The sequence below is a fragment of the Poecilia reticulata genome, chromosome 17, assembly GCF_904066995.2.
Source record: "Poecilia reticulata chromosome 17, P_reticulata-male-v2, whole genome shotgun sequence".
NCBI lineage: Eukaryota > Metazoa > Chordata > Actinopteri > Cyprinodontiformes > Poeciliidae > Poecilia > Poecilia reticulata.
In genome coordinates this window covers 19,507,927-19,533,080 of record NC_088846.1, presented here as the reverse complement: position 1 = coordinate 19,533,080, position 25,154 = coordinate 19,507,927, and the positions used below count along the sequence as shown (strand labels likewise).

The 25,154-nt window shown below is 38.1% G+C and overlaps 1 protein-coding gene across 2 annotated transcripts; it reads right to left on the bottom strand.

Moving 5' to 3' along the window:
- Nucleotides 1-682: 682 nt before the first annotated feature.
- On the bottom strand, nucleotides 683-22,789 carry mmp16b (matrix metallopeptidase 16b (membrane-inserted)). Of its 2 annotated transcripts, XM_008434553.3 has the most exons (11): nucleotides 22,255-22,788; nucleotides 17,532-17,680; nucleotides 17,193-17,207; nucleotides 16,809-16,925; nucleotides 15,398-15,702; nucleotides 11,834-11,995; nucleotides 11,198-11,415; nucleotides 10,969-11,107; nucleotides 9,377-9,527; nucleotides 7,243-7,358; nucleotides 683-5,682 (listed from the first exon to the last, which is right to left on the bottom strand). In XM_008434553.3, the coding sequence occupies exons 1-11, from the start codon at nucleotides 22,381-22,383 to the stop codon at nucleotides 5,321-5,323; spliced, it is 1,863 nt and encodes a 620-aa protein (XP_008432775.1). In that variant the 5' UTR covers nucleotides 22,384-22,788; the 3' UTR covers nucleotides 683-5,320. The 2 variants fall into 2 exon arrangements, with proteins under 2 accessions (XP_008432775.1, XP_008432776.1); XM_008434554.3 differs by lacking the exon at nucleotides 17,193-17,207 and having other exon boundaries at nucleotides 22,255-22,789.
- Nucleotides 22,790-25,154: the final 2,365 nt, after the last annotated feature.

The following is a 25,154-nucleotide window of genomic DNA, read 5'->3' as shown; positions in this document are numbered from 1 at the left end:
ATTTTGTGCCTCTATTGCATCAAGGTTCAAAATCAGTTCACAATCATTCTTTCTGTGCTATTTCTCTCTCTTCTTGTTGAACAATTATTGTGGAGATTTAATTTTATGGTGATGACTGTTATTTTTTTTTTCCTTTTTCTTCATCTCAGTTTGTGCAAATAAACTATGCATTAAAGGATAGTTCAACATTCGATCAGTCGAGCTTCATTCGTAGAGCGTTTTCAAACAGATTGAATGATACAGACAGACAATAAAAACAGCAAAAGTAACCAAAAAAAAGTTGAATAACACTATTTTTTAAGATTAAGATAGGAAAAAATTCTAAACACAAAGAGAAGTGAAAATATAAGATCCAAATATTTGATCAAATCTAAAGTAAACACACACTGTTTAGATCCAGTTTGAGAATGAAATATCCAGTTGAACCTAAATTTAAAGTCATCTTTAAATTTTAAAGTTATCTTTAAATTTAGGTTGACTTATGTGGTGGTAAAATGACACATTTTTTATAGCATGTTTTCTTTTCAATTCATTATGTGTGCACAAAACTCTGAGTGGTTTCTCTGCTTTATAAATGAAATGCTTTGTTTTGAACATTTTAATTTACTCCACACTGTGGAGAGGGTTTGGACCAACTCGCTGTTCAGCCCGGATTTAAAAAAAAAAAAGTGTTGAACTTGAGTGCTTGTGTGAGAGCCTCACATCCAGTCAGATTTATTATGCACCTCTTTTATTTACAACACAAATCATCTTCTTTATCCATGGAGTCGATCAAAAAAAAGAAAGAAAATGTCCAAAACAGACAGCAAATAGCCTGGCTTGTACACTATATACAAATAATGCAATAATGTTAACATCTTATACAGTTTGTCTGTGAGAATAAACTTCACATATCTGCATAAAGCATCTAGAGTGCAGAGATTGCTCCTTGTCTTTTCTTCTTTACCCTCTCTGGTGTACTGACTGCTGTCCGATGAGTCCCCTCTGCTTCCTTTAATATCACTCCAAATTAGCCCTAATGCTTAGCAGCAAGTGTCAAGACAGACTTGGAAAAAAAGAAAGAGCACTAAAGAGTCAGCCACGATTGATACATCAACACAGGAATTAGTCAGACTTCAAAATAAAGCAAGAAAACTGCGTATAATCTCTAAGTGAGTAAGAGCTACAAGGAAATAAAAAGAATTGTAGACTATGGTATAACTTTATGGGCAATCACCTAGAGTCTGTCGAGCTGAAATAAAATGTTTTAAACTGAATTCTATTGACAGCTTCTTGCCCTTAATGCAATGCAAGACTTGAGGGAGGATAATTGCAAAGATATACAGTACAAAGTCTCCTTATTGGTCATGTGTAACTCACACTCTCATGAGCCCTCGCCATTAGTAAACAAACTCACACGACATCAAGCACAACACCTAGTAAAGGCTTTCCCCCTTCTCCAAGTTACACTGGTCAATGTGGGTAGATCTAAACTGTAGATCTAAAAACAGTTTCTACTGGTTTCACGTATTGTTTATAGATTTAATGATGAAAACTGGAATAGCAATGAGGAGAGATTTTACAAAAAGTCAAATGATGAAATCCTTTCAAACACCCAGTAGAGACCTGCTAATACAGTCCTGTCATTTAACCCCTCAGATAAAGACGGGTAAAAGAGCAGTTCAAGGTTGACAAATGTTGTCTCAAATCAAATCTGCATGCGTTAGCTTTTGCTGTATGTAAATTGTATCTATTACAAATGATGAAGCTAAATGTCAGAGTCATCAGCCACAGTTCACCCAGAGCTCCTCTACATAACTGATTTAGGGGAACGTCTCCAACTTCTGATCTACTTCGATACATTTTCGCCTTAACATCGGTGAAAGATAACATCTTTCACTGATTTAATAGAACAAAAATCAATGATGAACACAAATATTCAAGAAATCACAAATCATCTACCAAAAACACCATACAACTGTAGTAAATGGAGAACCTCAGGGCTTCAAACAAAAACAATAAAGCAAACAAATGGTTCCCTCGGTTTAAGAAATTCTCTCCGGGGATTTTCAATCAATGTCCTTACTGTAGTAAATGTTGTGCATGTTGAAAAGGAGATTTTGTGGAACGTTAATTCCTGTTGCGTCCACTTTGAATGGTGCAGGTGTCTTGGAGTTGAGTGTTCTGCTGCCCCAGGACACTGTACATCACTGCATCACTGCAGTGTTCCCTTTATACTGCACAAGACATCATAACACATTTTTTAGTCCATTCCTGCTTCAAACACATGAATGAACACAAATGTTTGCGAATCCAGTTTTTTTAAACCGAGGGAGCAAATTTCTAGCGCTTCTATTTTTGCTTTGCCAAGAGGCTCTTTGAAACCTCCACAATACTTTTGCATTTATGGCATTCCATAGACAATTCCAAAATAAGACATTAAACTAGCATTCATGAGTGTTATCATTTGCATCTGTACATATAATACGTAAAAAAAATGGTTTAAAAACTCTCATTCCTGATCATTTTAACTCCATTCTACAACAGAGAGTTTATCTTTCATTACAGCGATTAGTTTGACTGATTAAGTTAGCTGAAACAATATAAGATTTACATATACAGTTGAGTTGTATATACGTGTGTACAGAATATATGAAATGTCATGGTTTCATAGTATATATTTAGAATTGCGTTCATCAGATTTAACTTCACTCGTTTTGACTTTCCAATACGCAATTGGAATCCAACAATATTTAAATAGTTATAAACATTCATTAGTAATGTGTTAATTTGTTAATCTAACCAACCATATGTATCCGTTTGTATAACGTCTAATTGAGGTTACTAGTGTAGAAAACAGAAGACACAGGCAATATTGGTTTAAAATTTTTCCCCTAACACAAAACTTCAGCAAACTGTGAGATTAAAACAACAAATCATGTCCTGGTAAAGCTTAAAAAGGCTTTCTTCTCAAAAGCAGTTGAATTCAGCAAAAAAATAAAAAATAAATAAATAAAACAAACAAATGTTTAAAAGTTTTATAAGAAGATAGATAGCTAATAAAGTTTAAGTGCTTCTGGTATTAAAAGAAGCAGATTTTTTTTTTCCCTTCTCTTGTTCCGTTTTCCTCGCTATTCCCTGTCGGGCATGGGCCGGGATGACACTCTGCCTGCACTGCACTCTGTAAAACACCACGTTTTCACCATAGTGACACATATACTTAAGACAAATATGGAAAATCTGATCCAATTTATTTTATTTTGAACAAAAAGCAAACTTGTTTCTACGGATGTGACTATAATATAAAGCTCTATTACATTTATGACATTGTCTTCTGCATTTATGCCTATATCTTTACATCTATAAACAACTCTAGAGAAAAAAGGAGATCATTCCAAATTTTACATTGCTTAATTTTATGAGTAAAATTGTTCAATGACAAAATAAAATTTACTATTTTGAATACATGTATTTGCATAAAAAATGGCAAATGAGATAAAATGGCTGCCTTTCATAGAGATGCTGATTTAAAACTTTACACTGGTCTCTTAAATGTTTTCCAAAGCTAATTTTATCACATTGTTTTTATTTTAATACATAGAATTTAAAAAAATATAAAATAAACATCTCCTAAATTTAATCAAATGTTTTATTACACATACTTTCGTGCAAAAGATTATACCTTTTTTTTTCATTCTGCCCTTTATCGAGTACAACTAGAAGTGTAACAATACAAACAAACCAAATTTACGCACTGACTTACCGGAGAAACAACGGAAACTGACTTCCGCAGATGCACAGAAATTTCTCATCTACTTTTGACTCCACTAAGTGAGACGGCGAGCAGGCGCAAGGGCAGGAGCACAGCAGAGAACATGTGCAGTGCTTATTTGTTCTGCAGACCTCCCATGATGTCATCTTACTCGTCTTAATTTGTGTTGCCATCAACGCCAATGCATGTTGCTCCAAGTTTGCCATTCGGATTTTCAGAATACATGCCATGGTTGCAAATGTTTGTTTTGTTGCAACTAGAAATATTCCAGAGCAGCCAAATTAATATATTTTCTAAGTGAGAAAACAGTGTAGTAGCCTAAGTTCTGGTCACTCGGGCATATTCTCAGGTGTCTCATTAAAAGGACTTTTAAAAGTAGAACTGGTTTGATGGAAGGTTTTAGGAGTTTAAAACCTTGGTACACTTTGGAACCGGCCCATGCCTTCTTCTGACACAAACACTTAAAAGGTTGCTAAACTGGTTTAAAGTACATGAATCAACATAGATAATGATAAATTATAGCAGAGCTCAGTACTTACATAACAAGGGTGATTATTCATTCTTTCACACGTACACACAGACAAATTCACAACAAAATCTTCTCTCTCTCTTTCTCTCTTGTGAGGCTGCAAATGAAAGCTGATCTTTGGCAGCTGACATTTTCGAGATCTCCTCTGTGGACCGAAATGTCCTCAACTTCTGGTTTAGCGTTGCATTTTGGGCAGTAGTAATGACTTCACACGCATTTTCTGTCTTCCCGCTGTGTCACTCAGTATCCATCCTCCACACCAGTGGAACAGAAGGAGAAAGGATTGAAGCAATCTGTGATTAAGGCAGTCTCATTAGTATTGCAGAGTGTTTGTTTTTTTTATTATTATTTTGGCCCCTGTTGTGGAGACAGACTGCCACAACAGTCATGAGTTTCTTTTGCTCCTTCTTTTCTGTCCTTACAGAGAAGATGAGTAGGTGTGAACAGTAGCGGTGAAAGAAAATCAGAGTGTGATCCAAAACGTTAGATCCATGGAGGAAGAATATCCGATCAAAAACAACATCAAGCTGTAATCCTCTTTGGAAGAAAAACGTCATATTTGGTTTATGTATGATATTCGCATCTCCTCACGTTGAATTATGTTTTACAGGGGTCCTAGACTAAAAAAAAGCACAACCCAGGGCGATTGAATTAAGTAAAGTAGAAGCCTAGATCTAATTTGTCCTCTGAAGTCAGTGCTAGGGGGCTTTTTCAGCGGCGTGCAGAGACGGGGATAGACAAAGATCCCGCTTACAGTAGATTATTTCTGTCTCACTTAACTGAGTTCATTTCGAGATCCAGAGAAAAATCAAAGCAGATACATACACATTAGTAGGACAAAGAAGATGAAGCTCGGCCACTGTCATCTACTGAGGTCAGCTGATAGTTTCCCTTCCTTGTAGCGCACAGTTCACATGTTCCAGCTGTCCTGAGATCTGCCCAAACGGCAAACCTCGTGTACTGTACTTCTTTACAGTCCTTCAAGTTATAGGGCTTTAAGTAACAACTTTCTCAGAGCTCTCTATACTGTAACAGTCCCCTTAGACCCACTCCTGCATGGAGCGCTTGCAGTACAGTATGTGCCGCTGCGTGCTCTTCCTCCTGAACTGGAAAACGGTGTAGAGGAGGACCATCATGCACAGTGCCAGGACGCAAGGAATGGCAATGGCCACAGCCTTCTCCGTACCCCCAACGCTGTCCAGTTTGATGACGACATCCACGTCGTTGTTGTCACAGTGCCTTTCGTCTGCCGCCGGGGGATTCCAGCCCCAGTCAGGGTCAGCAGGGAGGCCGTCGCAGCCCATGAAGTCCCTCAGAATAGACCTGGGGTAGCCGGGCTCCACGCGAAGCAGCTGGTTGTTGAACTTCCAGTACTCTTTTCCCTTGTAGAAGTAGGTAAAACCTGCAATAGAGATATGAAAATAAAAGGGGAAAAATTAGTTTGTTCGGATTATTAACTATTAGTCTTGTTATGGTAGACTTAATGGTGACCGGTTCAGTTATTTTGCTGTCAAGTGACGCACTGCAAGTGGGATGTCATTATGATGATGTCTGATAGTATACTTTCATGCTGAGATGTTTAGGCATAAAATCATTCTGAAGATGGAAAACATATCTATTAAACTGTTACTATAAAATCCATCATCGAAAAATGAACCGCAAATTTACAAGCATAAAATTATTACATAAAATTAACAATCCAAATGTCATCAAATAAGTTGAAAAAGGCAGAAACAAATTAAACTTTTCAAATAAAAAAAAAATAATAATTTCAGGGTCTAAAGTTTAGTTCTGTCATCACAGATTGAAATTACAGTGAAGACAATGAAGACTATATTAATATATGGCACGATTGTTCTTGGAGTAAAGGACAATACAGTGAGATTGAAAACATTTTTCAGTACAATGCTAATAGATATGTATTAGCTAATATCATTATGCTAATATATATTTAAGCCCCAATTAACTAAATCTCTTAAAAGATAAAAACATGTAAAAGGAGTATCAATTCAAACAAAAATAATGAATGAAATTTAATCAGAAATGGCGTGTTAAAAATTATTTATATCCTTACTGAATACTTAATATTGCTGTCCAACTTTTTCAATGGTATTTTTGGTATTTTGGTATTTTTGATTATTTATCTTTACTTTGGAGCTCTAAATATTGTTGCTTCCAGAGAGAAGAAACGTAAAGATAAAATGTCATTAAAATCAAGAGACTACTTCATGTCCACATTTATTTACACATCAAATGTGCAAGTATAAAATGACTGTTATGATCTAATGATGATCATTTTAAAAAGGTTTAAGCTTTAATTTGAGTTTTCTTATTCATGTGTGAAAAAACCCTACATGAGAAAACAATAACATACCACTACTGATTATACTTTGTCAATACAACCCTCTTTTGCATATAGGACAGTATTTTGTCTCATAAGAACAAAACTCTTACATCAGGTCAGAGCCTACAGATAAGAAAACTCTGCAGGATGAATGTCTGGGAACTGTGATGGCCATGGAAGAAAGTTGCTTTCATATCTGGTCAACCATTGCTGTGTAGACTTTCTGCCTTTTTAGGAGTCAGTGATGGTAAATTAAATTTTTTCTGACAGAAACCACCAGATTTTAAAACAAAATTTCCTGGCATTTTCAAAAAGGCACTCGAGGTTAGCAAACAACACAAGCTTATACATCTGACATGAAGACATAAAATAATTGTTTTTCCCCATTTTCTTCCCCTAACAACCAGTTTGGATGTGGATTGTGTCTAATATTTTTTATGGAGACTTTTCAAGATAGCCTTGCTTGATGTAGTTCTCCAACAGTGAGCTCTGGAAGTTATTTAACATCCCTTAAAAACCTCCACACCCTTTGTGATGGAAAGATAAATATTGATCCCACTACAGCATTTATTTCATGGGGATCTTTAGAGATTCCTATAATTTTTGCAATCCACATACCATTTGCCTTGTCCACAAAAGCTCCCTGTGGAGAGTCAGGGATGCCCTTCCAGATGGTGATGGGTTTAGGGTAACCTGGGTCCATCGTCCTCATGTCCTCGTTATACCTCCAGTATCTAAAAAACAGAAGAGAGGAAGTGATAAATACCAACAGTCTGCTACTTCATAATTGATCCAATATGGACAAAGACTCTGTTCTCACAAAGACAGAACAGTTTTTTCTGCTACTATTTAAGACATATATAATTAGAACAAAAGCATGAAGTGTGTAGGTACTGCACTTTCTCTGTTCCTAAGATGCACACGAAGCAGAATATCCCCAAAAAAGAACAAGGTAAATTTGCTGAATTGTTTTTTTGGAGCCAGATAAAAATATGTAAGGCATTTATCTGCAGAGTCACAGCCTTTTGCTTGCATTTTCATATTTTGTAGTTGTTCATGTTGCTGTTTTTAGGGATGCTTTAGAGTTGCCGACAGCAGCTGGTGATGATGTGAAGAGCTAAGCAAATAAAATTAGATTTGAGCATCTCTCCAGCTCTGTGCCTACTAACTTATTAGATTTTCCAACACAACTTACTTTTATCAACCATATCCCCCTGTGTTTTAGTTTGCAAAGGCAATAAACTGAATGCTACAATTTCATAAGATGTGTTTTTAACGGTTCGATCTGAGTGCTTTGGTATGTTTTATTAAAGCTTCCTTTTATATTTCTAATGGACTCGTGTTAAACTCTTGCTTAGTGAAGAGATGAGAACTAATTTAAGCTCTAAGTTTGCAAACTAAACATGAAAATTTGTTCTTACTTTAGTTATTAATGAGAGTTGAGTGGATGTTACTTGCTATATAAAATTTTAAATGTGTAAATATACAGGATTTAAGCAACCTGATCGTCAGTGTTTCTTATATAAATGCTTAAACGGGTGGAGTCATTATTTTTATCCCAAAACAAAAATAAAAAAAAAGTTTAATTTATCTGTAGTTAGACAGAATTACTCCAACTGATACGATGGTACTTTTCAGAAAAAAAGACCATTAGCTGACTCATTTCACATGACGGGAAAATCCAATCAATCAGTCATCCACGGCGTGTCTATCTGCAATGCAGATTAGCCTCAGAAGTTTTTGTGAGTGACGAGCTCCTCACACGCTGCTGCTGCGCAAACCCGTAAAACTATAGATAAAAAAAGCCATTTGAATTAGAGCACCATCAGCCCCCCGTCACACATCCCTGCTGAGAGATAAAATCAACTTTAAAATTATCCGCACAACATCCCCCTTTTATTAAATGGAAGAATCTGTGGATGGAGATGACAAAGTGTTTTGTCAGCTCCATCCACAGGGTCCTGTGACCTTTCAGGATATGATTTATCTCAACAGCTGAACATGTGAGTCAGACGGGCATATTCTCATACTGTACAACGGCTCTGACGCACGTAAATAAACAACAGATCTTCTCCTTTAGGCATTCTGGAGAGACAACAAAAATAATTTTGAAGTTCCTTTGAACTAAGCTAACACCTGGCCCCATAAAAAAAACTTGAGTGTCACTTTTGTGGCTACAAAAAAAAATGCACTCAGGTGAAATCAGGAATAAAATATTTCACATGGAGATTGTTTAAAACACAGCTTGGGCTTTATTTGCTTGTCTTGTCTTCAAAGTAAGTAAGTATAAGTCTCCTTTTGTCTCATGTTCGTAATTCATAAATTGAAATACTAATATTAAAAAAAAAGATTTTTCTTTTACATGTTTTAATTAATTTATTTTGATATTATATAATATTATATTGGCTAAAGCACCTGCAATTGATTTTCAACAGCGCCCCTATCGGATGACTGGAACATACAAGTTGTTAAAAAGGCCAAAACCATCCTAGCCAGTAGAGACCACCCACATTTAGAGGATTGTTTCCTGTCCCTCAAGTCAAACACAGACCAACCATAAGGCGCAATCAGTACAAATGCTTTTTGTCCCGAGCACAATTAAAACTTCTAGAACATTTTATTACTTGTTGACGTGTGGCTTATGCCTCGACTGTCTTTGACTGCCGCTGTGCTCCAAATTTTCCCTTGTGGGGACAAAGACGAAGTGAAGTGAAGTGAAAAACTGGCACTGGAACTAATGATCCAAACAAACCTGTCTCCTTTGAAGAAGTAGGTCTTAGCAACATCTTCCCACCAGACGGCCGTCTCGATACTCTGTGTGGGCATGCCGCTACCGAACAGAGAAATGTCCTGAGGGTAGGAAGGCTGAAGATGCCGGTCCTTGAACACCCAGAAACGGTTTCCTGAAACACAGAAACAAGGTTAGTAAGCGCAACAACCTGGAATCACACCAAATAAATAAATAAATAAATAAACTGCAAGATTCCTGCTTGTTCTTGCCCCTCTTTGTGGGTTATTTTTTCTTCATGAGATTTCACAGACCAGATGTTTCATAAGCTTGTTTAAAGATTATCTTCGCAGCACAGAATGTAAGCTTGATGGTGCTCTGAAGGCAGCTCTGCTGAGTCTCGTTGTTTTGAGTCTTATTGAAGTTATTGTTGCGTTTAATTCAATTTGATCATAAGTGCCTCGGGCCGAGGGAAGAAAGCTGTTGTGGTGCAGTGTTTGCGTGTGCTTGTGTGAGTGCTAGGTGGCTAGACGCTCACGTGCACACACCCACGAGTACGCACATGGTTAAGTCCTTCAGAGTGAATAAATAAAGCATGAGGCTCTCTGATCCCACTGGGTGACAGATGTCATGTTAATCTGTCTGATGGACGGATGTCTCTCTGGGACCTACACCCATTCTCCAACCATGCAGACGTCTACGAAAGCCCACAGTGAACCACTCTGGATTCAAGTAGCAAAGAAGATATTGTGTGTTTAAGAGCTGACAGTTCAAGTTGTATCAGTCAAGATGTTTTCAGATTGATATTTTACTAATGCACCAACAACACCACTGTTTCTTTTTGTTTGTTTTGATGTATTTATCTGAGATTTCATGTGATGAACAATTGGGGAAAAAAATGATACGTGGTGCTCAATTAAAAAAAAAAAAAATCTGCAAAGTATTTAGTACATATCTGCAAACCAGAATTCTCAAACTTTGTAGGACCAACTTTGGCTGAAAGTACGGCTACAAATCTTTTGGGTTGTCTGTAGCAGCTGAAAAGCTGGCCGATTATGACCTCTGCATCTCCGCAGCTGCAGTTTGCTATGACCGCAATTGTGGACTTTATTGTGACAGACGAGACGACTTGTGGGCTTCATAAGAAAAGTTGTCAAGGACTGATGGAGGTTATAACTGTTAATGTCCTGTCAAAAGATTCTCCCATCTGACTTTCGCATCTCTACAGCTCCTCCAGAGTTACCATGGGCCACTTGGTTACTTCTCTGATCAATTCTCGATACTCCTTGCTTAGCCTATTAGTTAGTTTAGGTGAACAGTAATATCTAGATAGTTCCAGACTATTTACATTTTATTTTGTGGATTGAGCAGTGTTCTGTGAGAAGTGCATAGCTTATAATAAACCTGAGGCCTTTACAGAACAGATGCATATATGCTGAGATTAAACTATGCTGTTGTGGACTTTATGAATTAGTTGACATTGACATTTGAATTGAAGGGCTTATTACAAATCCACAACAAAGTGTTTAGATGTTTGTTTGCAAAAAAAAAAAAAAAGTCAATCATCTTGCTTCAATTCCCTGCAATTCAATTCACAAATATATACTTTATATTACCTTTAAAAAAGACGAACTTCCCTTCACTGTTTTCATACACTGCATCAATTTTGGGAGGCAAGCCTTGCCAGAAGTGGTTGATCGGCATGGGGTAGCCTGGGACTACTGAATTGTCCCGTACCCTCCAGAACCATTGGTCCTGCAGAAACAAACCATGCAAAATTGTTGTTACCTGACGTGGCTGAAACGTCAGCAGGAATGCTTTCCTCATGGTGATAATTCGCTTTACCTTGAAGACAAATAGCTCCTGGCGTAGAATGGCCAGAGTGTTGAAGCCTCCGTCGCAGATGTTTGGTTTGGAGTTGGGGTTAGACGGCTTGGACCCCTGCGGAGGGCGATGGGGTCTGGCATGGCGGTCGTGTTTCCGGGGGTCTGAGGGCGGATGGAAACGAGGAGGTGGAACTGTAGGCGGCGGACTGGTGGGCTGTGGAGCTTTATCTGGTGGTCCTATAAATACAAACTGCAGCATTACAACCTGTTCCTGTGAATCAGAACTTCACTGCTGTGCTTTTATGATATTTAGCAATTTCAAAGACTGTCCCCGCTGAGAGATATTTTAACCAATGCAACCATTTCTTTTGGCACTGATTATTTTCCTCTTTTGCAATCTGTTAGTTGACTCATGTTGCTTTGAAAAACACAGATTGGCTGACCTCTTTAGCAGCTGACAAATGCTGTTTACTGGCATTCAACCCAGCATGACTGACGCAGCAGCAGTTGCAATGTTGACGAAGTTTCAGAGCTTTGCAATTTGATGTTTTGTGATGTGGTGCATCTCTAATAAAGTGCTGGAACAGTTTTAACTCCTACAAACTGTTGCTTAATGATTTATCATTTAAAAGGAGATTGTATTGTGGTACATTACCATAGATTTTCTGGATTCCCTGCAAGTCATCTTGAGGTAGTTTGAAATTCTCTGTGTCCATGTACTGATAGAAAGGAGCCATGATGGCAGTGGGGTCATTTGAGTGCTCAAGGCCGAGGGCGTGCCCCAGCTCATGAACTGCAACCAAGAACAGATCATTTCCTGGAAAGGGGAAGAGAAGATCTGCAGTGAGAATCAAAATTCTTGATTATATCCAGGACGACATAAACAGACTTCACACAAGTCTAAATGTTAGAAATTGACTCTTGTGTATTTACCCACATCAAATAATTGAAATATATAGCAAGAGGCTGTCTAAGTAGATTTCAGAACATACCAAATGTAAAAGACATGGCACTCACTCTAAGAGAGAGAAAAAAGAAAAAAATGACCCAATATCCATACATAATGATTAGGCTCAAAAAATTTGATAAAAACAATTTTCAACATTCAAAAAGTTGGTTCTTGTCTCCAAAACCATTTCCTGATCGCACATGTTGTTTTCTTTACCCACCATATGTTCCTAGAGTGTGTTCAAAAGTAGTTTTTTTATTATTATTATTATTTCAGGATTGTACTTTATTCATCTCCATGATATTTCTCATCAACTCTGACCAGTATCCCCGTCCTGTATGATTACATTCTACCATGCAAGCTGCCATGTATCTTGACTTCTTCTCTAATTATTGCACTCCTTCTTCATCCTTTTTAGCCTAGATAAATGGCCAGCTCTTAAATGTCTGTATGATGGACAAAGGAAAAGGGTTTAACTGAATATTATTTAGGGGTATCAGTATAGAGGGGATGGAAGAAAGTACAATTTACATTTTTCTGACTGTATATGTTAAAATATTTTAAAACAGTGGTTCACTTTCTTTCCAATTCCACACTTATATGATCATTTGCAATGGTGCATCAAAAATAGCCCTCATAAAATGCACTGAAGTTTGCTGCTGTAAGGTCATGTATTCAGGAAAAGCTCAAGGGACATGAATACTTTTATAAGGCACTATATCTCTCAGCTTCAGGCAATGAGACACTGCGTTTGCATTTGGATTTATTTTTATACTTTGTATTATTCTTATTTAGAGCTGGTTACTTCTATGTCTAATTTTTAACACATATTGATTCATATTATTTTGCACACATGCTGTGAAGAGTGTGTCCATTTGGGAAGTAAGCGTTTAGCGACAACAAATCAACCATTTTAATGCAAATGCATGACTCAATCAATGTTTGTTATCAAGGCTTTTCATTTTTTTCCCCACACATTTAAAAAATGTTGTAGTTTTTACCTGCTTGTTTAAACTGAGGGTTTTAGCAGTCTTGCACAGACGTGTGCATTTAATTTTGTTGTATTTTTATGGTTTTTCACACAAATAATTAAAACACATAGGCCACAATATGAAAAATAATTACTCGCTTTCCCTGCTCCACAGTTGTAATAAAAATTGTACAAGACATTATGAGTTAAGATTACTGGAAGTGAATCATGAAGCAGCAAGACTTTCTCCTCAGCTCGAATAAAGCAGAAGGACACACATTCACATTTGTTGCCAAGGACATGTACATAATGCACCTGAGCATTAAAAAATGTCGGCCAAGAGCCGCTGTGTGTTACCGAAACACACACACGAAGACAGATGCAAAAGTAAAAATGTCACAACCAGTGGATGCAGTCAGCTCAGAGTGTCAGTCTGATTTAGGAGGAATTACGACTCTTATGTACAAACAGTGACTGAACCTGTCCCGAAGAGATGGTTGCCCTTTGCGAGGATGATATGCACTCACGCCAGGAGCGCGGCATAAAACCACCACTGACCCTCAGCCAGCAGCAAAAAGGTTACACTTTCCCCCCTCCCACTTTCACCTCATCCAACCAACTTCGATATGCGAAAACGCCCCACAAGGATTCCCTGGAGACAGACCGGAGCTATTAGCACACATGTCAACATGCAGCATTTACAGATCCACTGCTGTGAAAACCCATTAAAGATGGTGCAGCTTCTTTGGCACACATGCTGAGACAGGATCTTTTTTTTTTTTTTTTTCCTCCTTTAGCGTCAGACCTCCAAATGGATGACAATGGCATGCTGCTCAGGGGCGAGCATGCATCTGACTTTGGGAGTCTAAGACTATTACCATTAGAGAACAAAAAGAGAGAGCGAAGGAAAGGAGCTGATGGGTGGCAAGTGGTATTCCTGCACAAACACAATGCAAGCCACAGCCCTCCTCCCTCTCTAATGGAAGGGGAGAAAGTTTGTGCACAGCAGTTGGATAATAGCGAAACCGCCTGGTGGTGCTTTCACAAGCCTTCTACCCCGTAGGTAGAGTAATTAGGGAGTGTTTGGTTGAATGCCTCAAAAAGGTATCCTATTCTCCTCTCTGAGCCGTACCACTGCAACCACTCAGCTACATCAAATTCAATAAATGTGGATAACCATAATCATGTGCCAGCAAAAGCAAAAGTCCTAAAATAGCAGCGCTCTCTATCCTGTCATCTGACGAGCTTATTATACAGACAGAAACCAAAGTCCTGACAGATGGGGGGATGCATCTTTATAGAGCGGCGCCGCATCAAACACATCTTAGCGTTCTTTGTTTTTGGCTGAGCGTCCCTCACACTCTGCCCTGCGATGCCGTCGTTCTCATAACACCCTCCAGCCAGGCCATCTGTACTTCCCTGATCTGGCATCCATCACTTCTTATCCATCTCTCCACAAGACTGCACTTTTTACTGTTTGCTCTCCTCACCTCTTCCTCTCAGGGTTATTTATTTCTCCATCATCTTTGTCGTCTGTCTCTCTGCTGTTGCCTCTTCTCTCCTTTTCTATTATATCTAGCATCAATGCATTTTTTTTTCTAATTTAGTCATGTTGCAACCACAAACCTTCTTATATTTTATTGTTTACAACATTTTTACAAGCAAAATCTGAAAAGTGTGGCATGCATTGGTATTCAGCCCTGCCCGAGTCAAATCAATTATATAACCACCTGCTAGTCCTTTGGTCTATGTCTATATCGGTTTTTCATAGATAGATATTTTTCCCCCTTCTTCTTTATGCACTAATTCAAAAAAAATTGATATCAATAAAAATGTCAGATTCTCAATTAGATTTGGACCATTACTTTAACTTAGCCATTCTAACCCAGGAACACGTTGGGGTTCTTTTAAAGCGTCTAATAAATGTTCTTTTGGGATTTTTTTACATACACCTCCATCTAGCTTCCTTGCTGCAGGGACACATCCCATCACCATGGAGATGGTACTTTAATAATACAGTTAGTTTTGTGCAACATAGCATTTTACAGATTATTCATTTGATTTTTAGATGATGCACTGAATAGTGATCCGTGATGCAATCATGCCCATGATGCAACATTTGTTTTGATTAAATTAACATTTAACAATTTGTTGACTTCTGAAGGGCATTGATTACACTGGGTTTTATTTAGGTGTATCAGAGTAAAGGGTGCTGGGAACATATACCGCAGTTTTCTGATTTTTGTTTGTAAATCACTTTACAAACAAAATAATAATTTTAATTTACATTCCCTTCTCACCGTCATGGTTGGGGTTTCCGAGGGTCCAGGGCTCATCTGAATCAAAGTGTGTGTCCCCTCCTATGCCAGGCCCTGGGAAATAGGCATGGGCGAGGAATCCGCCCTCCCCATCGAAGGGCGAGCTGTCACCGTGAAAGCCAGAAGCGAAGATGATGGTGATGTCCACGTCACGCCTGCCAGTCTCCAGGGCACTGTATGGAACGGCCTCGAAGCGCAGGGGAGTCACACCCTGCCACACATCAAACGCCCTCCGGATGGCATCATGAGTCTCCCGGGCACCCACCTTTGGTGTGATATTTTTTATGCTGCAGGAAGATAAACAAGAAGCTGCTTGAGAGGCTTCAGAGGGGTGGAGGCTGGCAAAACATGGAAGTACAATTCTCCACACTTCTCCCCTTTGAGTTTTTAGCTCATTAATTTGGAGTGAATATTTCCAGTTTTAAGAATGAAGCGACACTGGGTAAAAAAGTTACACTTGACACAACTATTTAAAGACCAACAGCTTTCACTGAACTTTTAACACAGCAGTCGTTATCAGTCCCTGGCAGGCAGAGAGGAAGGGGGAAATCATCTTCTCCTCTCTTTCTCTCTCTCTATCCACTCATTTTCGTGAATAAAGCTTGGGCAGCGGCGGCGGCAGCACCGGCTCAGCACTGATTGACATTCCATTAGACGAGGTGGCTCATCAATTCAAATTCAGTGAGCAAGCAAGGAAGGATTTAAATAAATTGGCAGCGTTATCATCTATTACTGCTGTAACCTGTCAATTTGCGGTTGTGCTGCAGACCCGTTTATCAGTCCTCCTCAGGCCCATTAAAACCCAAAGTTTAATTATAGCAGATAAGATGAGTTTCACTATTTCTGCTGAGATTGTGGATAGTTTATTCTCCCAGTTTCATATATCAGGGTGAGGGCAGTTTGTTTGGATTAATGAACGGGAAAGAAATTGTGTAATGGTTCAAAACACATCCTAATTTGTTTTTAACTGTGCTACATGCTATTTATGCAATGAACAGCACACACGCAACACACAATTTAGGTGTTAATCTGTTGGTATGTGCATGTGCGAATACCCCCCACACAAGCAACATATTTGTTCAGTCTCTATGACAACATGTAGCATACAACCCCAGGTGGTTAGAGGCAGTAGAAATATATGAATAAATGGCGTAAAAGTAAATAAAATGAAAAGAACGAACAACATTTTCAAAATGTATTAAAAATAAAATAAGAAACATATATTTTTAAATATACAAGTTAATAAAAAATAAAAATAAAATAAACTACAAATTAAACAAATAAAAAAAATGCATGCTAGATTGAAACACTACTGAAATAAAATGCATTATGGGGAAAGTAATAAATCTGAAGAAACTTGCCGGCCATCACAGCTGATGTTTCTGTTTCTCACCTGTAGGTTATGTGCGTACGCTGCCACTTCTGCCCCGTCAGTGCGTATCTCCTCCTTCTTGACCTTGTGGCACTTTTAATTTTATCTGGAACTCCACAGCGTGGCCTCTGCATCCATCTAAAAAGTAAGGGAGAAAAAAAAAAAAAAAGTCAATGTTCCATTCAGCATTTTTTCCATCACAGTTCGCACTCTATATGATGACACAAAGCGTAGAAGTGAACTCGTCAGTTCTCTTCTCGGGCATTGAACCACAACGGCCAAAGAAAAAAATGGATGCAAAAACACTGCTAAACTACTTCTAAGACTACAGTTCTCATTCGTACAACATAATTTATCACAACTACTGAACAAACACAATATAATGGCAAAAACATTAGTTCTCACCTTAGAGTGATATCACTGCATGATCATGCAAAACGAGAAGAGGGAAAAGTGTTAAAACCTTCACCTGGTGTTGTTTCAGGTGAAGGTGAAAGGGGGAGCGGGAGGAGAAAAAAAAAATCTGTATCTGTCCTTTAGCAGCCCATTAAGGTAATCATAGTTCCTACTGGTATTTCTAAAAAAGCAGGCATTTCAGACTCAAATGTTCAGAATTCTCAATAAAATGTTGACCTACTGTTCAAGTATACATGGATGACAAGCGGCATCATGTGTCTTATTAAGGTGTTTGTGTTGCACGGGTTGTGTTTGTGTATCTGCAACACATGTCTTGTGTCCACTTACTCCTTGGTTGTCTCATCCAGCGTCCCTGTGACATTGAGACCGTAGATGCGCTGCATAGCAGCAATGGCTGACTGCATGGTTTTGGCAGAGCGCAGGACAGACATTCCCGGTTCTGTGTGGGGAAGGTATCCATACCTCTGTAGCCATCCCTGCAAGGGGTAAGATAAAAAAACAAAAAACAAAACAAAAAAAAACATAATCCTAACCCATCCCATCCAAGAACATTGCAATTTACACAGGTTTAATCAGACATGAAATTTAAAAAAATGCAAAGTTACAATAAAAAGCTACTTTAAATATAAAAGTGAAAGAAATGTTTGTTAGAGGAATGCTTGTTTCAAACACTCTATTCATGTTGTCTGTGCAGCATAAATGCAGATCACAAACATTCCTCCACTGCAATGCTGCTTTGCTTAAAGTTTCAAATACCACCGCAATCAAAAGAGAAAATATAACTTTGTTGAAATAACTTTAAGTAAATAAAAGTCTATTCTAATGCCCTTGTTCCCAAAAGGTTTTTAATGATGTCCCGTGGAAGCCTATATGGGTAAGATACAATAAAGTGGGTCTTGTTACCTTGCAGTTTTAGGACAGATTTGCATAACAACAGGTATTATTTCTGATTTTGCAGGGTTGACTTTAATGATTTAAGCCACAAAACACTGCATCTGGTTTTGGCAACAAAGTGGAGAGGCTGCAGTATCAGCTGAAACAAGACAACCGTTTCCCAAACTTGGGTCACAAACCGCCAACAGAGGACTTAGGTTTCACTTTAGAAAACAATTACTAACCCTATTTAAAAAGCAGATTTTGCTATAATTCCCTTCAAGAAATAAAGACACTATTTGCAAACAGATTAATTTAATATTTGGATTTATGATGGTCTTTATTTTACCGGCAAGTGAATTCTTGTAAAGTTAAGCACTAATCTGGATCATAAGTCTCTTCCAGTGTTATGTTGGTGATAAGCTGAGGAGTTTTGGAAACAACGCCCTAATGCAAAAGTTGCGCTTTTTTGTTGTGCTTTATCATATTGCCTGGCTACTAGTTGAGTAACGGTTTAACTTTTCTGAAAAATTCAACTTTACTTTGAAAAAAAATCAAAGTAAACTTATATTCCTTAAGTTCCACTCTCCTCTTCCAGTCTCTTGGAAGATTAGTAGAGCACTTAGAGAGGGAGCGAGAGAAGTTCAATGACAAAGTCTTACAAGTGTAAGTGATCTGGATCTGCTCCAAAATATAATGGGTACATCCTTTGTCTGCACTTCAGCTCCCTACCAGGACTGATTAAATCCATGTTGACAGAATTGGCAAAAACCTGCTAACAGACAAACATTAATGAAGATAGATCTCACTATGAAGTATGAAGATGTGTGTCTTGAAGCAGTGACCACCTTCCTCCAAAGGTCGATGGGTTGATTTTTATACGTGTTTCAGATTGGGGAGTCCTCATTATTTAACCCAGAAAAACACTCTAAAATTAGACAGTTCAGCCCATATGTCCATCCAAATGCATGAACCCCATTCTTTCTTGGTGCGTACAAGGTTGGAATCGCAATGAGCTTCTTAGAACCCACTTTGGTTCACCAAATAAAACTCATATTAGTAGAAAAATTTGTGCAAGTTTTATGCGGGTCTTAAATGGATTTTAGAGAAAATCTTTTAAATCGAGTAACATAATCAGACTCCATCTTTTTTAAAGACTTATCTTGCATCAAATGTATACAGGCAATTTACATGGGGGACATTATGTAACCCATGAACAATGCCTTACGTGGCCCAGTTTCCCGCCCATGTCCAGCCCATGTGAGTACCATGTGTAAATGTTGACTGAGGAGTTCCCAAGCTGATTTCCTCCCATTGTCTGTACCTGCTTATCTGTATGGAGTTGCAAGGGGGAGGGCACCTACTTCCAGCTATCACTAAGCAAGAGGCACAGTTCAACCTGCACAGGTTGCCAGGATACCACGGAAACAAACAACCATGCACACACTTCTAAGGGTAATTTAATAAGACCAATCAACATAACATGCATATTTTGAACCATGGATGCTGCAGTACTCAGAGAGAGTTCATGCATGCATTGGAGTGTCATGCAAACTCCATGCAGAGAGACTGCAGGCCTGAAATGAAACCCAGGACCTTCTTGTTGCAAGGCAACAGTACTAACAACCACTTCACCATGCAGCCCCCAAGCAGGTAGCCCAACCAGGTGAAATCAGCTTGTTCATACAGTTCACTGACACTATTTTTATTTTTTTTTCTCTTTAAGTTCTACAGTAACTAACATCTTAGGGGATATTTTCTCTCAATCTTCCAAGCAAATCTACTCATTCATGTCAATCCAAGTCCATTTTATTTCTCTCCAAATATGTTGAACTAGTCTCCCAAACATTTATAAACTGCCCCTGAAGTCACTCCTTTGTTTTTCTGAGTGTGTGCTTCAGTCTATTGATGTTTTGGAAGATAATTAATCTGAGGTCCAGAGAATTCTGGTATTCTTGAAAAATTTTAATACTGGGTTTAGTCATCTACCCATCTTTGCAGAATTGTTGCACTTCTTCTGCTGCAACACCACCAGATCATAATGCTGCCACCTCCATGCTTCAATGGGCAGTGAGATATTTTTGCCATGGTTTGACAGTCTCTAAGGTGCTTTTAGGCAGAGCTTAAATAAGCTATCATGAGCCGTTCAGTGACTGTTGGCTTCCGACAGGTCACTCTACCACAAAGCCTGATAAATGGAGCGTGTTAGTAGTAATTGAACTTCTAGATGGTTCTTCTATTTCCACAAAGAAACACCGAATCTTCATTTTAGCGACCTTTGAGTTATTTGTACCCTGTGGCAAAGGGTCTTGTTCCATAATAGCTCAGGTTAAGAGGGGGTCCTGGAGGTTTTGTAATTTTCTGTAAATAATAGACAACGGTGTTATTTTCAGAATGCTCTGATCTTGGAGGCCTAGAAATAAATTCCCTTGAAACTTCATTGCTTGGTTTTCACTGTAATATGCACCATTAAGTGTAAGACTTTATGTAGTCCACTGTTTTCCATTCCAATTCAAGTTCAGTCAACTAAGCATATTGGATCAGGTTACAGAAGCATGTCAATGGAAATCAGGGGCACTTGAGCTTAATTTAAGCCCTATTTACCAAAGTCAGCATATTCACCTTGGTTAAATGCATTTTTTTATATAAAGTTACAAATCAATCTCTGAAAACACAGTTTTATGCTGTATGGGCTATCATTCATTGAAAACTAAATTTTAACTGCATTGTATTATAACTGGGATTGAATTGGAATGAAAGAATTATAATCTGTTTATATGATTGGGATGTTTTCATAAAACATTTCTGAATGTAAACTGAGTTGTACCCTTTTACAAGTGTTTGTCTTGTAAAAGGGTCTTCAGATGACAGTTGTCTTGAATTAATGGTATAAATATAAACTGTATTTAAAATAATTTGAAATAGACTCAAACTGGTTTTAGAATAAGACTATGGAGTAAGAAAAAAAGTGCAAAAACCGATGGGGAGGGAATACTTTCTGATAGCATTTTGTATTATTTGAACAGCAAAAGGAATGATTGTTGCTGTTTTTTTTTGGGGAAAAAAGGCTGTTAGATATTCTCATTTGACATTTTTGTACAAATATTTTTATTCAGGATTATTATGCAGTGAGAATCTCATACCACCCAATGCCCTGCACCGACTGTTATCTATCATCTTACTCTTTTATGGTCAAGCCTCTACAGTGAGCCTGAAATGCTTATAGGAGGTAGTCAGCAGAATTGAAAATGTGCATCGTTAGAAACGGTCCACTCGGCAGGGCTTTAGATTTAAATGTATTCACCAGAAGCTGAGAAAGCACTGACGGTGACAGCAGTCAAGTGTTTGTGTCTTTGCAGCTTCCGGTTGGTGTGTGTGCATGTGAAAGACTGCGGCCCAGTCCTCTTTTCATCCTCTACGAAACCAGACTGGGGCTTAATGCATACAAAAAGAATTGCCAGACTCAGACCTAAAGACATCAGGTTCAGGTGTGTCCACATCATCTGGAGCTGATCTGCTTCCTCTGTCCATCCCTCCATATTTCTCCCCAATCTTTCCTTCTCTGCTCATCTAAACCTCTTGTTTATCCTCGTCTTGTCTCTGTGGCTTGTGTTTTGTCTATAGACAGTGATTTTTAGACAGATCCTGGACGGACTGAAGCGAGCCATTAAATTGAATAATGATGCGTGTGTGTTACTGTCAGTTTCAGCGTTTAATTTCTCCAGAGTGGAAGGAGGAGGGAGGCGGGGGAGGGAGGGGTGCAGCCTGTGGTGAGGATGGAAATGATATCAATTAATCAGGTACAAACTAGCAAATCCTATTATGCAACTTGTAAATGTTTAATCTTCTTTAACACTATATGATGCCGTCAAAACATCCCCCAGCCTCACCTCATGATAACCTGCCATGAAAACACCTTCAATGGGAAAACAAGCATCATATCTAGTTCAAACACCGCAATGTAACATCCTCATATGAGCTGTTTCACTATAAATGAAGGATCCAAGAAGCAAAATATTTTTATTTGCAGCTCATAATGTCTCCATCATGATCCTACAGAGCCACAGCGCGCTGATCCAGTCTGCATAGCATATATGTTGTTTTTCCACGCAGAGGCAGAGGATGTGGAGGAGAGGAGGAGGGAAGGCCGTGCAAAGAGAGGAAAAAAAAATCTTACCTCAACGCTGAACTGATGCTGCTCCTCTCCGTACACGGATCGTGAAATCCAAAGCAAGACATGCAAGCAGAGCGCTGCCGCGTAAAAGCAATCCGGTGGTTTTCTTTTACTGACGGATACTAAGGTCATAATGACCCGCTTTTCTTCCCGACTGTTTATTAGGAGAAGCCGCCTGTCTGCTTTGTGTCAAATGAAAACCATCGGTGCGGGCTGTCAAGGCGAGATTCGGCTGAATTCAAGAAGCGTCTTTTAATTTAAAAATAAAAATAAAAGACCAGATGATGGTCGAGGAAACGTGCTCGGGTGTCAAGCAGAGATAACTCGGCGCGCTATATTTGCTGTCCTCGCCATTCTGATTTACAACAGCGGCTACATCCATCCACAGCGGTATCAATGGCCATGTACAGTAAAGCTACCCAGTCTGCGCAAGATAGGCTCCCTCCCGACTCGACGCCTGCGCTTTGATTCCGCACACAGCGCAGCATCACAAGAGCTGCCCTATAGGCTGCAGACTGCATGAGAGAAAACCCTTCAGGACGCTCTGTACAGCTGCAGCTCAATCGGAAATCACAATATCATCGACAAGTCCTTTTATCCAACACCGTCACTGTTTGGAATTTGTGTAAATAGAGTCAAGACTCTGAGCAAATTGGATTGTTTCTGACTTGTCTGTGCTTGGAAGACTTTTTTTTATTCATCATCTATGTGGAATGATGACAAAGGGCAAAATGTCATTTAAAAAGAAGCTGAAAGTTCGCAATGTCGTATGTTAATGGAAAAATTAAGTGGAAGGAAAAAAAGTGGCTGAAATAAGCACATGATCGACAAGGATACCTGCGGTTTTAAGAGGATTGCGAAACAAAGCCAATTCAAGATATTGGAGGAAATTCACAAGTTGTGGACTGTAGCTGAAGTAAAACGTTAACCCTTTCCAGAACATGGCATTGGATGTACTGATCCCCTCCTGAAATAGTGACATCAAAGAGAAACGCAGCTAAAAATAAATGAAAATATATTTTTTAGTTCATCATAAAATTGGAATACAACATAATATGAACAAAGAACATATTTCTAAAACAAGAATCCTATTTTATAGCCTACACAGTAATAGAAGTCAGTTGACTTGTCCAGCCAACCATCAACGGCACCCTTCCCAAGAAGTGTAAGGTGCAAACGCCATTGGTAAAGAATTTGGGAGATCAGAGTGCTGCATATAAATGGAAATTTAAGTGGAAGTAATAAGAAGGTGGTTAAAAAAGGTCCACAAGCAACAGGCAGTCTTAAAAAGTATTTAAGCAAACAATTATAACAAATAATTTGAAAGAAATTTTCAAGAACCCAGGACATGGGCTACAACAGTCACATTCTTTGTGTTATGATGTGAAATTAAAAGAATATGAACTGTTGAAGGCTAACAGACTTATGTATTAATACAGACATTTGGAGAAATGCGGACGTAAAACAAGGACTGTCGTGTTTCTACCTCTTTGAAACAGATCATTTTTGATAGAAGCAAAAACAACCACAAGGTGGCGGCGTTTCATCGTGGAATTTAAAAAACGGCTATTTCTATTTCTGTGGTGTCACATTTCAATAAAAAATTCTACATACATGGCATCACATAAAATATAGGAACATAATTCATATGTAAATGAAAAGAAAAAGCATTTTTTTGTCAGTATATTGATTCTTGGGCAATGAAATAATAATAATAATAATAATAATAATAATAATAATAATAATAATAATAATAATAATAATAATAATAATAATAATAATAAAACAACAAGGAAGAAATACATAAAATCTACATCAAATATTTAACTCAACAAACTTGTCTTAATTTAGCCAACAAATTAACAATTAATAAATATATTTAATAATGAATTCATGGTCAAATGCTGCAGTTTTTTGTGACCTGTCAGACTCTCAGTGTATGGAGCTCTGAAGGTGACTTACTGTGGAAGTTAACCAGTCAGATCTCCTTCAAAGTGTCACAGTGACAGTATTTCACATTGCACAACAGCAGTTGTGCAATGAACATTACAACTGAACGGAACAGAATAATTTAAGATTTTATTTAAAAAAATATGCAAAAAAAAAAGAGAAAATTCACATTAAACTTTACTGAATTTAACATTCAGTTATATTGTATTTTAAATGAATCGTTGAGATTTTGACAATAATTTACAAAAACATAGTCATTTCTTGTTTTATTTGCATTTTCAATTTTGTCATGACTAAATAACTATTTAATTTTAAAAAATAGTTTCACTTTTTAACCTTTTTGGTACTAGATTACATAATAAATCACAGCCTCAGTCCAACCCATGAACAAATAAGCTGAGAAAGTAGGACTTTAACTTGATGTGACGACCGAGGAAGTTTGCTTTTTTAATCATTGTTAAAATGTAGTGAAACAAGTACAGAAGTTAGTGGTGCTTGTGTGGGGCAAAACTCATGGACCATCATGAATCATCAATCTGAAAAACCTATCCGCATATCTTGACCATATTCTTCAGTCATTCCTGCTGATGTAGCAAGGTTTTCAAAAACAGAAAGTAACTCAATTTGGGGTTTTTTTAAATTTATTTTTCTTTGTTTGTTTTTATCTGGCAAACTGTTATATTCCTTGTCTTTCAGAGTCATGCGGGAAACGTGAGCTTCTTCAGCCAGTTTAATCAAGCTTCTGATCGCCTTCATTCAACCATGCGAATGACTCAGATCTTCCAGAAGTGGCACCCACATCATCCAACAAAAACTTGAATGGAAGTGGAAGAGGGAGAGGGCAGCTGCTTACTGAAAAAGAAAGCAGTCTTCTCCAACAGTCTTCCAATTCAAAATCCTCTACACTTACTAACATCTCTGGTTAAAATTCATGAAAAGCTTCAAAATAAATC